General features: G+C 36.1%; 1 protein-coding gene across 1 annotated transcript in view; it reads right to left on the bottom strand.

The window, feature by feature from the left end:
- MIPOL1 (mirror-image polydactyly 1) overlaps window positions 1-16,264 on the bottom strand; it is a 143,530-nt gene that overhangs the window by 81,064 nt on the left and 46,202 nt on the right. The window contains exon 8 of the mRNA XM_088529291.1: window positions 7,371-7,478. Within this exon, the coding sequence (XP_088385417.1) occupies window positions 7,371-7,478 (108 nt within the window). The remainder of the gene's footprint in view (window positions 1-7,370; window positions 7,479-16,264) is intronic.

Genomic DNA, 16,264 nt, shown 5'->3' with positions numbered 1-16,264 from the left:
CTGAAACTTGCCCATTGACATATGGTCAAAGAGTCCTAAATTAGCCATCATCACCTTACATGGCATACATAAACTATTACACACTTAAATAATTATTACAGATAAAGGACAAATCACTGGCTGAGGATCTCAGGACTTGAATAGGTCAAGGCTATGATACCTGGCTCAAAGGACCTCCTGGGTTCACGGAAACTTCAGGCAACTGGCCTAAAGACCATTCGACCTGCGCTCATGATTTCCCACTGGGACTGAGGTAGAATGGTGGCAGCTGCAGGATTACATGACTTACTTTCTGTCCCTCCATATATACGCATGACTGGGTGTTTGTCAAAAGCCTGTCGCAATAGATTTGAGAGACTACAGCTCCAGCAGAAAAGAACACAAATTCAATGCCAGCAAAATAGCTGAGGTTGGAAGCAATTTCTCACAACCATCCACTCTAACTCTCCTACTCAAGCACAGTCAAGTAGAGCAGGTTGCCCAGAACCACCTCCAGTCAGGTTCAGAACATTTCTGAGGATGGAGACTCCACAACCTGCTTCATTGTACAACCACTGTCACAGCAAAGGGGTACTTATGTTCAGCTGGAATTTCCTTTCAGTTTTTGCTTTTTACCTCCCTCTTGTCTTGTCCTGGGTACCACTGAGAAGAGTCAGAACCCTCTTTTCTTTACACCCTCCCAACAAATATTGTAAACACTGGTAAGATTTTCTCTGAGCTGTCTCTTCTCCAGCCCAAACAGTCCCCCAGCTTTCTCAGGCTCTCATCATATGAGAGCTACTTCTTACTCACCTTTATGTTAAGATTCTTGAACAACTAGAATGTGGTCAAAATTACTTTTGTGGGAGTTGTACAAAGCCTCATTTTAAAGTTCACTTATAAAATGGTACACTGGCTTATAATGAGCTCCTCCTCTGTATTAAAGATACTGGTCACAAAGAGACTACTAATCTTGTTTCTAGCATGGGTAGGAGCTGAAGAGACTTGAGTCTAATCTTAGTGATATCCTTCAAGATCCTGTGATAAAAGTGTTGTTTAGTGCAACAAAAGCAAAAGCTCTGTTTAAGGGCAATAGCTCTATTCAAAGGCAATTAACATTGCACCTGTATCGACTCTGTTCTCTAGAATGTCTAGGAAGTGGCAACTGAAGATTGTTAAAGTTCCAAGGTTTACTGGGTTATTTATTTTCACCTCTAGTAGGCACTTAAAAGCAATGACTTCAAACTTCAACAATATTCCACTCCATTTAAATGCATGGACAAAATGCATTGTCCATATTTAAATGCAATGTCCATATTTAAATGCATTTAAATATTGCTTTTGAGTGTTAAATGCATGCATCGTGGCTTTGTGCAATCTGACTAAAGAACTCTTCTGAAGGAGGAATAATTGGCATCTCTCTTAGAAGACTATTGCAACTGCTCTTGTACCAAGCTAGAGACTGCAATTTGTCAGACTAAATCCTCTAGTATTGTATCCACTTGTAAGAATCATAGAGAGAACACCATGAAGAACACTTCAGGATTAATTTTAACAGTATTTTTTGTTGGAGGTAACCTCCAAGATGCTTATTAACTATTCCCACTACTCCTGAAATGTTTCTGTAGTTCTGGAAAATTGGCTAGAGATAAGAGGTAATTGCAACGGGAGAGTAGCAGAAGGGTGTGACACTCACCTCACCCGTGGATTCATCTGCTACCTACACGGTATTGGGAGTGATCAAGCAGTTTCTGTCATCCACAGAGATGAGGTGGGTAGTTCGAAGAGCATGGCTATGAGATGGTTGTGTTGAGATATCTGACAGCAGAAATGGCTGAAGTCAATAGAATGGTGCTCTGAATATGGCTGGGCTCAGTCATGCTTCAAACCTAAATTCCAGGTTTTCAATAAATCAAAAAGATCTCAGCTACCTTATTTAAAAATTATTATGGAAGTATTGTAAGGCTTTTCCAGAAGTGTCTTCTAAAATGCAATTAATGACTGTAATAAAATTTTAGAATAGTATGGCGAACTGGACTTTTCCTAGAAGAGACAAGATTTCAATTTCTCAGTTTCCTACACCCAGTTCAAGAAAGTTTCCCTGGATTACAGAAGTATATTAAAAGTGAATGGCTCTGTCAGAAACAAATCACACATTTTATAGCCATTAATCAGCTCTAGATCTATTAAATTTAAGCTCTGAAAACCACTAAAAATAAAAACAATGCTAGTATGACTTTTTTTTTTGCAGATAAGGGACATGGTTAAAGGCACATTATTCCATAACCCATATTATACATCTAAATAAAATGAATATTCCATGCTTTTCAAGGGGAGCAAGCATTTTAAATTTATTTTTCAAGGTGATTTAATATTTTTAAGCTCATTACAGCACTGGATTCTTCTGTGATTGTGCTCCTCGTGGATGATTGGTTGAATACTCAGCTAGATTTGTTCTTGTGGCTGGTGAAGCCAAGCAGATATGGAAAAATGGCTTCCACTCTAAGATTCTTAGAATGTCTGGGAATCAAAATAGAGCTTAGCACAATTTATGAGAGGCATCAGGGACTTCTAAATGCAAGTATTCTAGGGTGGCTTTGTGATAGGCATCATCACAACTGAGATGCTGTGCATTGTAGACTTCTTGCCCCACACGTTTCTTACGCGCAAGCAGAAAGCAGATGACAACAGCAATACACGCTTTCCGTCACTGCGATTTATCTTCTCTGGAGAAATCTCTGACAGCCCTTCAGATGCCTTTCATGTGACTCCATGGCTAATAAAACCATGGGAAAATGGAGGATGAATTCTACAGAAAAATCACAGCTAATAAGACTAGTTAATCAAAAAAACAAAATTAAAAAGTAGCCAATGATAGTCACAGATTAACATCATAACAGCTCTGAAGGGATGAATAATCTTTGCAAGTTCTAATGACATCACGCTCGGCTCATTAAAATAAACTCATTAAGTCATTAAAGGGCACCTGATTTGTGTATCATCATGGAACAGCCTCTCCTCCATTTTAAAGAGTTTGGCTTGGGCTTGAAAGTACATTAGTATGACTCTTTGGTGGGTAAGGCAGATGAATAGTCGCTTTAAAAAGAATGTAGTGCCTAATTCAAAATTAAATCATAGGCCTGTGGACAGCAAAAAACAAATCACTTACCTGTATGTTGCATTCAAATCCAGTTAAACAATTTCCACTGATTTTAACATTAAGTTTTTGTTTTCATAAGACATATATCCAGCTTTTTTCAATACAATAAAGAGGACATTCACACTGGAAAAATCCTTACTTTTATGAGAGTGTATTATTTAAAACTCTGTATTCCAAAACTACACACCATGAAGCCAACATCAACAAAATGATCCACAATGATATTGAATATTGATGAAAACCAGCAATTCTCATACATTTCTATGCTTAACTGAATCAGCTATTTCAGTATAATGTGGGAATACATTTACCAGAATCAGTAGAGACCAAATGTTAATTATGAAGGCCAAGCACAAATGAATAATCTTATATATAGACCCAGACACATTAGAACTGCAAAGCACTCCGTAGATCTTATTTTATGAAAAGGTACTAAGAGCGCAAATGTATAGGCCCTTTGGAAGCAATTATCCCTAAAAGATTTTGACATAATTCAATCTGAAATATTATAAGAGATTTTAAAAAATGGTTTCAGACAGAAGGGGATTATTTTCACTTTAAATACAGAAATAGAGGCCCACATTCTTCACTTAGTGACCTCGGTGTAGTCTTGGGCATTACATGGGGTAGAGGAGGGAGATTTGAAATCAACTTTTCATTCAATTAATATAATCCCCTATGACAATAAGAATATTAAAAAGTAGGAGCACCAATTTGGCATTGTGGAACTGTGTCACCACCACTGCATGAAAGGTTCTATTCAATACATTCATTAAATATGTGAATTTTAAATCCCATAGTACCAATATGCATGGCAGAGATTAGTTAAGACTGTCTATTTTACTAAATACATGGAGATGTTATATTTCACAGCAGGATGAAATTGCTCAAGTATATGTGTATACAGCATGCCTTGTATATCATATATTTTATTTGACATATGGTCCTCAAGTTAGACACAGGCACTAAAAAGTATGTTTAAAAAAAAGTATGCAAGAGCGCTTACACTGTTTTTGTGATCTGATTCACTGCCAACACTAAACTCCTTCCTAATCTGACATCCTAATAAAATCCTGTGAAGGGGTAACACTTCTGAAAAGCATTGCAGGAGTTAAGATTACTTGTGCATCTCCTAATATCTTAGGAGCAGTCATTCCACATCAGAAAGTACAAAGCATCCAACCGCAATTAGTACAGCAGAATACATTCACAGAAAATGATTTTTGTCCACCTTATGGAATTAGAAACTACATTATATTGTCTGTCACGTCTTTTAAACGAAAGAAAAATTGTTAGGTGGGTTAGAGATTTCTGAAAGCATTAAAGTACTCTGGAATTTCTATCTTTCCTCTTTCCAGCACTCCATACAAAAAGAGTCATGTAGAACAGTTGCCTAAAATAGCAGGAGTGAAACAGGTTACTTGTCTTGGTCTTACAATTTTTATTCTTTCTGAGCAACTCACTACTTTAAGAAAGATGATCTTGATGATCTTGGTCTACAGTCTTTTCTAACCATAATGATTCTATGATTTTAAAAAGTAAGAACGTCAATGCCCAGCATTGCTTAAGTGTATTTAAGGGCCCCACAGAGACAATAATCTCAGTTTTTATCACAACCTTTTATGCCATCCTGATCATCATATTTTCACTCAGTTAAGCTGGTAAGTATCCTTTCACTGCTTCGGAGGTGTACCTGTCTGTTGGTCTTTACAGCAAATCCATAGCATCACATTTTTCATTAGTCGTTTTTATCACAATACACTTTTACCACTTCACTGTGCCCCAATAAATCTTCCACCAAAGGTGATTGGTCATTACCAATTAAGCTTAGTAGACCAGAAAATATTAAACTTTTTTTGCTGTTAGAAAGAAAAAAAAAAGTTTCTTAATATAACATCCTAGGTGGAGAGGGAGTCTGTATAGTCATTCTTTATCCAAGATGGGTGTTTACGTCAGAATTGATAACATATAGTACAGTTTCTGATTAGCATGCAGAGATGATCAAAGTAAATGCAGTGCTCTGGATCACTGTAAAAACAAAAATAGCTGTGCTGATATTTTATTCTGCATGAGAAGGACAAACTGCCTGTCACAGTTCTTTGAATGAAAATGCTCAGATGACCTACAGGATGCTCTGTGGCTGACAGGGCTGGGTTCTCAGGCTCTACACGCGCTCTGTGCATAGCGAAGATTTATGATAGCTACTGAGAGCACATAAAAGCTTGGATGAGGTAGCTAAGAAGAAAGGGATTCCAGAGAAGAGGCACGTGCCATGATATGACTGTGAGTTACCTGGCAGTAAGATGTGAAATCTCTCTTAAGGTGAGCTCTGCTGCAGCTCAGCAGCATCAGCAGCACACGGGCCTCAAGAGCTGGGCCTAACAGGGTGCTCCATCGTACCCATTCCTAAGGAATCACTGACATGACTTTCAGCCCTGATAGCTGGTCTGGGGCATGCAAAAATATAGAGTATGCAAAAAAAAAAAATGTGACAAGCTTTTCATTTAAATGAATGTTTTAAATGAACTAGTTTGAACAAATATTCATATGCTGTATGTCAAAGCTACTATTGCGCCAGTATTTCAGGTGGATATTTTCTTGCTTTCAAGGTCAAGAACTCAACCAGGCAGCATTTTAAAAAGTACTTGGAAGACTCTGTCTTCACTGAAGACAACAGTAATATAAATTGAGACAAACCCTACAGAGTATAATATAAAAGTACGACTCCCCAAAATTGAAAAGCATTCCTTTCTTCCTCCCCAGACTCTCATCTCCAAGAGACCACGACCAATTAACCTCTAACTTTGAAAAATCAAAAATGCCTGTGACAGGCCAGCCAGAAATTAGTTTGTTTAAAGAACAGGGACTAGGAGAGTAATATCGGGGATAGGAATTAAATCCTACTCTAAACTACCAGGTCACTTCTTGCTCCGAGAGCATTACGTCAGACATTACTAAACACAAAAATCACAATGTCAGTAAAACACTGCTGTTTTCCAACATAAAGACTCCGTGCATAACTTTTCAAACATACAGAAAAAACAAATCAGTAAGAAATTAATTATAAAAATAATTATTTGAAATAGTTTTGCCATGCTGGGCAAATACTAACGTTTAGTGATAACATATTCAAGAAAATTCTATTCCTGTAGTGAGAAATAATCCTGGAAGGCTTATTATCTCTATTTTCAGTCACCTGAGGATGGATTCCTTTTTAAAATAGTGCGCACCTGATTTTGTAATAGTCAGTAGAGATTTTAACGGCAGTAAAAAGCCCAAAGAAGATACAGTATTCATGTGCCATGTACTGTCTATCAGTTCATTCATTGTACTTTTTTTCTGAGAAATATCAAACTAAACAAGGAGTTCCTTTAATGCCTACAGCTTGCATTGATCAAGTCATTGCACTAATACTGATGTTTTCCTAACATACAAAAAAAAGGATACAAAGGAAAATCTGCCTGGAAAATGAAATCTGCCAGCAGCTTCTCCTAAATTTATATAACCTCTCCACTACTTGTAAGAGATTTTTTAAAAACACAGTGCTTGAATAGGCAAGATGCTTGTTTATCTTACCTGGCACTTCCTTTTATTCTTGCTAGTGATGTGCTTGCTAGTTTTATGTAGTATCAATTTCATTGATGTTACAATACTAAAATACCACTTTTTCAAACTAAAACAGAAATAACCTGTCACTTTACACTGTCCTTTCTCTGACCCTCTCCCTCCTCTCTGCTCGTTTTTATTCTTATTGACAGGACTTATTATTCCTCTTCCCAATTCCAACTAGCTACCCTTTTGCAAATAGTGCTATCAACTATGTGGTCACTAGCAGTACAGGTCAACAATGTTATTAATATAGCACACACTGCTAGTAGCAGATCAAACAGCCACACTTTAAAATATTAGTTTTGTGAAAGTACCATGAAGCAAATGCTTGCTGTTTTCTTCACATTTTCAAATGTACAATTAAAATTGTAATGAGAATTTAGTATTAATTACTACAAGGCAGCTCAATAATATGGAATATACATTATTTTTTTCTTGCTGTTTTCACACAGAAAATAATACCATAACAGAAGGGTGCTGTATCCGTGTTTAAAGAAGGGGTTGTTGGCAAACACCATAGCTCACTTCTGTCGAAATGTACACAACTGATATATGCAGCCCAGAAAGCTGGCACCAGGGGCTTACAACCTTAATTTGCCTGCAAGAAGGACTGGAGATTTACCTTCAGAGCACGTTCTTGATTGTTTTCAGCAGTCAGATGTCTCGTGTTGTTTGCTGAAGTCTGGTTCTGCTCTTTCAGATGATGAAGCTCCTGCTCCAGCCGTTTGCACTGCAACGAGGAAAGAATCCCATTAAGTAGAGGAGTGTGGGCATATTTTTTTCAACAAGCCAAATGAATTAACGTAAATAACCCCATCGCTATATCTGCAGTAGAGGAAGCATCAGACAAAAGCAAGTTACAATCCAAAAGCTAAACGACTATTAGATCGACATTTTTATATGTGCATCATTATGCAGGTTTTTCCTGATCCAGTTGTATGCCAAGAAAACCTCCAAGTTCAGTACCAGATAAAGATATTTCATAAAACATTTTAAGAGGTATTAAAGATTACAAAGATATTGGTATTAAATAGCTGTAGGGGGCTTGTAGGAAGTATATCTACGCTTTTTTTTTTTTTTAAGCAAATTAAAGACCATCCTCCCAAATTCAGAACACATCACATTATTAGAAAATATATATGTAAATTTTATACTTATATTTTTCATACTAGGAGATTAATTTCCAAGCGCATATCACATATTTGAGGAAAAGAAGTTTTAAGATTGTTTTAAGTATTTAACTTAACGGCACAGAATTAAAAAATTAACATTTGATACTGTTTGCCTGCATACATGTATGGTTACTGTTGTCAGCCTGACATGTAGTCTAAAGAACAGGGATCTGCTAATTGTTAGCTAGATAATACTCCAGTTTTTATATTGACCGTAAGAAGCTGTGCCTAGCTTAAAAGAGAAAGAGCTAAATTAGTTGTTAGTTTAAATTAGTTGTCGAATGATAATCATTGTCTTACCAATAAAAAAAAATTGCTGCTAAGAAACAAAGTTAGAGGAAAGATACCGGGCACAAAGGTATCAGGAAATTATACAGAAATAAGGAAAAGCAAAAACAGGACAACACAGAAAAAAAAAAAAAAATGAAACAGAGGGCAAGTTGTACAATGAAGAGCATAGGCAAAATCTATTCTGCTCTCCATCTCACTCCTGTGTAGGCAGAACAATGAAATAAACAGTAGCTGGGGGATTCCTGTATCCCACAAGCAGACAGAGTGCATAGGATAAAGATGCGACAGACGTGGCAGAGTGCCTGCCCGCCTGTCTATCAAGAGGACCTGGACACAACTACATTAACATCGATATTGGTAGCATATCTTAATTTACTTTCAATTTCATTTTCACCAAAAATGCTGATACCTGAAAAAACCTGCGCATATGGAATTGGCATATTGCTTGAATCCACTTTGAAGGTATCATTGAAAGATAAGGCAACCCGACTTAACCTTCGTACACACGTGCCTTAATTTGCTAGAGACAAGGCTTTAACAGAAGAGGCTCAAATGAATCAGGAACGAAAATGTATTTATTTCCAGGGGTCTAGGAAATCAGATCTTAAAATGTTTGTGAAATTATTATAATAATACTCTTACATATTAACAATTCATATACCTTACAAAATTTTTATCTTTACGATAGCTTTATACCTGAACTACTTTTTAAAAATGATATTCTATAAAGGCATTTTTTTTAAACAAAGGTCAAAAAATTTCTATGTAATCTTGCTATACAGAAAGAGCTTTAAAAATAGAGTTTTAAACAATGCAGTCCTCCTATTCATTTCAGCCAACCTTATTTGAATTCTCATTGTTAGCAAGGTCCAGTAAAAATAGATGTTCTTTAAAAGAACCTGTGTTTTTACTGGTTCCCTCCAGGGCTCCAAGAGGCCAGCAGCCTCAAGAAATTGGATTTCCTTCTGAAAACATATATAAAAATACTTTTTGGAGCCCATTGAAGAGAAGACATCATCCTATTCAGTACTGACAAACAGGACAAGCCAGAGGGATCCCGTAAAGAAAGCTGAGAGCTAAAGGAAGTATTTCATTTTAAACATTATAAATACCTAAATCCTTTTATCCCAAACTTGCGAAAATTCATACTTGGGAAATATTCAAATATAATCCTCCTAAAGTCAGAGACAAATTAAAATATTTTTACAGCAACACAGGTTGCCTAAATGTTCTGATCTGAAGCATAATTGTGCACTTAGACGGAACTTTCCATGAACTTAATACTCTTGAAAGATGGGATGGTAATACGGAAAATTGTTTCTTTACTGCAGATACTATGAGTACATCAAAGAATATGAGAGTAGCGTGGATGGATGTCAAGGAGCATACACCTGGACCAAAGCCCTGAAGACTTAGCTAAGAAAAGGATATTAAAACCTCCAAGATGGCAGCATATCATTTTATAAAGGTTTCACAGAAACGATTCACCCAGGATCGGCCTCATCACTAGACTCCTGGGTGCACTCAGAAGTCTGGGGCAGTATTAAGGAAAAAAAAGACACTCCCTTCTTCTCTCAAACCCTAACATTTGTTCACCTACCTGCATATACATTTTCCTTTTAAAAATTCCTCACCTAAGTTACCCTCACTTATGTTATATAATCAGTGTCAGACAGTCAATCTCTTTAAGCCTACTACAAGCATCAGCAAACATCAGTGTCCATTTGTACCATTTTCATGGGAACATCATCTGTTCCCAATACAGGCACTCAGTTTTCCTTTACGCCACCCTGACGTGGTGCAACCCACCTGTACTATTCTAAACGCACCATTTTTTGCGAACAAATACTCCCATACTCGACAAGTAGCTAAAGCACAAAGCAAAACTCAAAGCAGGTAACTGACCCAAAAGATAGTATGAGATTCAGAAAGAAAAGGAGAGAAAGAAACCAAATATAGCAGTTCTTCACCCCTTCTCATTTAAACTATGAGGTATTAGCGAGCCCTCAGACTGCTTGGCACCAGCGTAAGCTAATGCGATTCAGCAGGATGAGGATGTTGGTGAGAGGCTGCAGCTCAGGCCACGCTAACTGCTGATGACTTACTTTGACGTGGCGGGTGCAAGGCTCAAGAAGGCCAAGGAAATGATAAAGAGGACCGCCTGCCAAAGTGGGGACACTGATGAGAGGTCAAGAAAAGAACCAGAAGACCATGGGGTAAAATCTTACACAGGAAGAGATTGTTAAAAGATGGCCTTACTTTCTGGTACATGAAAGGAATAAGGACGGTTTAGAATGAAGTGAGTATTTTAGAAGATAGAAAAATCAATGCAGATAACCACTTAATAATGTTTGGCCTTCACTAGAAAATGAGGTTGCATTAACATATCAAACATAACTTTAGCGCTTGTATAAACAAACCATTTTTAACATGCTCCCAGCTTATCAGCATTTTCCTCCTCAAGTTGTACCTACAACATGTTAACATGGTGCTCTAGTGCCTGGCATGTCTACATACACTGCTGAGTTACTTTTTGATCATTACTTCACATGATTCATCCATAATGTGCTCTAAAAGTAAAAGCATTCAGCAAAGACTTTACACAAGTGTAAAGAAAAACCTGCAAGGAATTGGAGAAATAGTATTAAAAAAAAAAGTCAAATTCTGCAAAGTGTTAGCACTGAGCAGAGGGGAAGGCCCCTTCTCCCCTCAACCATTTGGTACAGATCCAAATTAATGCTTACATGAAGACAATACCTAGTACAGAAGAATATTTAACACTGAGTTGCTGAAGTTGATGAGACTGCTCTAATGCTTTGAAATAAATGTTTTGCTACGCTGGCGTTCCTAGTTCTCATCTCGGGGAGCTAGATAATGTTGAACAAGCTACCTTTTTAAATTTAGTTTCAGTGAAAATTTGTCCTAGAGGACTGTAACACCCATTTGTCAAGGAAGCAACAGAATGGCTGGGTGAATGAAAAACATGCAGAATGTAGCAGAGAACTGTAATACCTACTTATTATAAATTCAGTTTTCATGGCATTCTGTTACACGTATATTTGCTTTTAATATTATTGTATAAAGTGCAGTGTTTTCTATAGTCTTTCATTAAAAGGAAATAAATTAACCCCACCAGAAGTTATGTCAATACACTAGGGAGGATAAAAAAAACAAAAGGGGGGGGGGAGAGGATCAACACACTATTTCATTCATATACTTGCAAAATAGAAATTGTTTTGTCTTTGCTAAAACAGATTTGAGGGTCAAAGTGTAATGAAACAAGTGTACCAGCACAAGAAGGAAGCCAAATTCTGCACTGCCTTATTTCATTAATTCCGAATTACATTCTGCTGTTAATATTATCCCACTACGTCTAATCCAATTAAAACATACAAAAGATCATATTTTATGAAAATGCATTCATTCCTAAGAGGAACAAATTCTGCAGTCCTTGTCAAAACCCACAATCTTGTAAATCAAATCTGTATGAACTCCACTGATGTGCCTGCTTAAAAAACAACCGAACAAACAAAAAAAAACAAAAAAGCCCCCCAAAAGGTCGGTTATACAACAGAAGCACTGTCCTATTCTGTTACTCCTATTCTAGCACTCTTCCCTGCAGTCTGGACTCAGGCTGTGAGTGGTTCGGAGTGACGAGGTTGGTGGATCTTTGTTCTGGTCTGATCTGATTCAGTCTCATGCAGTCTCTGTCCATTAACAGCAAATCCTGTGCATATCTTCAGTCCCTCACCAAGGCATGGCAGCATCGGATAGCCTAATTCTCTCACTGAATTTAAAGTTTTAAAAATTTAAAGATACTAATTTTAACTTTAAAGTTAAGATACTTTTATTTGTGTCAGATGAAAATCAAAAGTCACTAACTACAGGTCAGGTGGTGCCTAATTACTTGACTGTGTATGAGAGCCTTTATTTTAAGCAGTGAGCAATCCAATATATTCTGGGTAGACTTTTATTCATGAAGACCTTGCTGAACTGGGATCTCAGTTAGCAAAGTAGGGAAAATAAGTATTTCCTACTAAATAACCTGGGGAAAGGGTTTCTCTCCTCCAAATCATGGTAAAGTAGAGGTTCATTTGAACGAAAGATGATGAAATACTTTACAAAATTTTTACCTTTATGCAGTTACAGCAAAATGTTTTTCAGCAAAATAAATCACAAAACACACAAAAAAATCTCATATTTTGATGGAAATGTATGAAGCCAATGGGATACTAAGATCCTACTACAAAACATATTCCTTTTTAAGCGACAGTTACGTACATTCCTAATACATACATTCCTAACAGTGACATATACTGCAACAAACTATTATTCTGTATAAGGCAGAAGAATATGAGAAAGACACAAGAAAATGAGAAAAGTAGAGCTACTTTTTCATCTGTTATTTTTCCAGTCATCACTTATGGAAGCATGAATACAGTTAAGGAGACCAATAATTCAACTGTTTTTACTCTTATAATCTGCACCTTACCAACTCAAACAAGTCTAGTGAAATGCAAGTGTTCTCAATTTATCCCCCCGCCTTTTTTTCTTTTCTTTTTCTTTCCTCCTTTTTCTTTCTTTTTTTTGTTATTATTTTTTTTTTCTGGAACAGTCTGCCCCTTGTCCCAAATTCATCACAATTTCTGGAGAGGCAAACATCTTGCGCCACTTGGATGCTACACAACTCTTTCCTTTGCAGACAAAAATAATACCAAAGTCTTCCAGTCAAAACACAAACCAACCTTTGGTGTCACTGTGAATTATGTACTTTGAACTGCAGATGTTTGGAAGCACTTATATTTATATAAATAGATTTCATTCTTTTTCATACAAAATCTTTTTCTTTTGCACAAAAATATATGAGTTTCCACATAATAATCATAAGAAGGCTTTTTTTCTCCCCATTAAATTATAATTTTGAATTAAAGTTTTTTATCAACTGAAAGAAAAGACTTTTCTTCAAAGTTCTGGCAAATGGTCAACAAATGTGTTTAAATGATTATTTATACAATGCCCAGCAGCTTAAAACTACTGGGATTTCATGAAAAGAAGTGCTTTTGTAGAGTTTAACTCTCAGAAACATATGTATTTAAAAAAAATTAAATTCTATTAGAGAAACACTTAAATGTAAACACTTTCTTGCAGCATTGCAGTGGTGTCCAGCTCCATCAGAAGTTGTCAAAGGAAACATATTAAAATACAAATGAGATATTTTTGTCTTCCTTACCGGTGTGCGTCACTTGGAACCTGCAGCATTAGAAGAGACAGATAAACTGCTGTATACATGATTCGGTTTCCTCTCACTGTTACTCTCCCTTTCTATTTTTGAACACTTCAAAACACAGCAAAACAAGATTTCATTTATTTTCATTTAACAGTTAAAGTAACTAAAAGAGCATATATAAAGGTAAAAAGGTATAAAGGTTCAGAAAAGTCAGGCACCAAAGTTTAACGATTTCCAGTCTTTATCAATCTTAATGCCTGCATGTATATACACACTGAAGAGCAATTGCTGGAACCACATTCCCAGTTGCGGTTTCCCCAGTATAAAATCTCAGTTCTCAGGATGAGAACTTTATCATTCCAGGCTTGATTCAGCTGCCTCAATAGCAGTGACCAACTAGGGCCATTTGGGGAATTTTAATGGGTGCTTTGGAGTCAAGGGATTCAAAAGCAGGATGCTTCCTACTGGTGCCCTTAAAGCATTGCTTTGTTGTCAAAAAGTATTTAAGCATCTAACTTCTGTCTTTCACTAAACCTAAGCAATGGCGAACCTGAAGTTCGATCAACTTTCAGAACCAGAGAAAAGATTCTTCAAATAAAATAAAAAACTTTTTAAAATGGAAATATCAGATAATTTAGAGTAAAATTTACCCTAAAAGTTGATTTGGTTGGAAAATTGCTAAAATTTTATTTCTGATGGATATTTTTTCTTCCTAATTTCTACTTTTTTATTCTCAGTGATACACTGATACATTGAACTTTCAAATGTCATTATTTTTAGATGTAGGAAAGATGTATAAAATCACAATCAGACTCAATGAAAATCTTGAAGAAAAATAATACATATGAAAATTTCATATTTGGGAAGAGGGCAACATTTTATTGCTGATTATTTTAAATCTTAAGAGTGTTTTTTGAGTATTCTTAAATACTGCAGAAAAATAAAGTCTTAAAACTTAAACTAGTCCTCTGTCAGAATTTATGCATGTACTTCCCTTTAAACATGTCATCCATCTTACCAAAACAGAGCTACAGCAAAGAGAGAATAATCTGCCTATTTTAAAAAGTGCACACCTTTTCTATTTCTCATGTAGAGCATAACCTCTACGCAGAGGTTATATTATTTCTAAATTTGTTCTCTTTCAAAGTTCTTATGTTTTGTACTTTGTTATGAAATTCTTTACAGTGTTTCCTCTTTACCCAGTATAATTAGTCACATTCAATGAGGCTGAACTCTTTGAGATCTAAGGCTTTACAGATACTTTTAACTGTTTATACTCAGTATTCTTATACAGCTTGCATATACCTTAGACACTCAAAACCCAGGCAACCCACAGATCCTACTCAAAACAAAAAAGCCAACACCATGGCCAAACATCAAATGAAGCTAGAATAAGTGAGCACTTAATGCATTGCTTATAAAATACTATTTTTTTATTGGAGTCTTTCTTATCTTTAATTTTTCTGCTGCATTTTCCCCCAGCACCTCACCTCTGCTGCGTTCTTCAGAGTTATTTCTAATCAGAACATAAACCAAATAACCTGGAGTCCAACATTTACTCATGAAACTATAGTAGTTCTAAAATGAAGCAAAAATGCATTCAACCAGTCATAAAGGGCCTTTTTTTTCCCTGAACACCTCTCATATATAAATAAGCAATTTCTGTTTTACATGGAAGTCACATTATTCATTCAGTTTTTCTAATTTCATGCCTATAATTCTAATAAATAATGTATTAACTAAGCACGTAAGCTAATAAGTAGTATGCAAGGTAATAGGATAGTATGCTTGCTCGCACTTTACTGTCTTGAGCTAATTTCCCACCGTAGAATTGTAGAAACACTAGAAAACAGCATAGTACAGTGACCTTCATATAGTTCAGGCATTAGTGTATTATCCTGAAAACAAAAGAAATTACCAATATCTTCCAAATAATTCAGCAATTGGAAAATACAGAAATCGGCAAATTTTAAAAGCATCGGAAATCAAAACTTCTTCTAAGAGAAGAAAAATCATTAGAGAGCCAAGATTCTCTTTTAAAACTAATGAAAAAAATAAAAATCATGTAAATCTTTGCTAGCTAACTCCAAATAACTGAATAAAGGCTTTTAAGTAGAGTAATACTTAGAATAGGACCAGTTTTACTTTCAATGCATTGCAGCAACTCCAGGAAAGCTATTCAGGAGACAATTTCAGAGTAAGAACTTATGAAAAGAAAACAATTCAGAGTAACTAACCCCGAAATGCTAAAAACACCTAAATTCATACGGAAACAAAAACATCTAGGCATAAATTTGTCCTCAAAGTAGAGCATATATCAGTACGGTCCTTGGAAGCCAGCCAGCACTGAAGTATTCTACCTACTACCCATAACTGTCATACACTGGCTGAGTAGCAAGTACTTTACTTCCAAGAAAGGTCCCAATAAAGTCCGTGTGACCAGTTGTGCAGCAAAGTACTATTTTGACCTTCCTTTGCTAAGTGTCTCAGCATCCATGCTTTATTTTCCAAGTCCAGACACCCCCACATACTTGTCTATGCACTATTTTGTCAAGCAGCTTTGCTTGTTCTAAATTCTGGTGTTGATTTTTGTGCAATTTGGTGGCACAAAAAGCTGCAATATTATAAAATGGGTCGTTACAGTCACAATAAGTAACTCAAGTATATACAGGTCTGTGCATTCAGCTGCAGGCAGAGGCATGGTTTTAGAAAGTACAAACTTTTTAGAAAGCGTAAACTTTAAATTGAGCACAATTAATATTAGTTGACAAGAAAAACTAAATTTGGGAAACAATCTGTCATTCTGATGAGCTGGTTTTCAAGTAA

The sequence above is a fragment of the Tinamus guttatus genome, unplaced genomic scaffold, assembly GCF_059628265.1.
Source record: "Tinamus guttatus ecotype Peru unplaced genomic scaffold, ASM5962826v1 Tinamus_guttatus_pri_ptg000327l, whole genome shotgun sequence".
In the NCBI taxonomy this organism is placed as follows: domain Eukaryota; kingdom Metazoa; phylum Chordata; class Aves; order Tinamiformes; family Tinamidae; genus Tinamus; species Tinamus guttatus.
The sequence above is the reverse complement of the archived record's forward strand: the minus strand, read 5'-3'. Positions and strand labels throughout refer to the sequence as shown.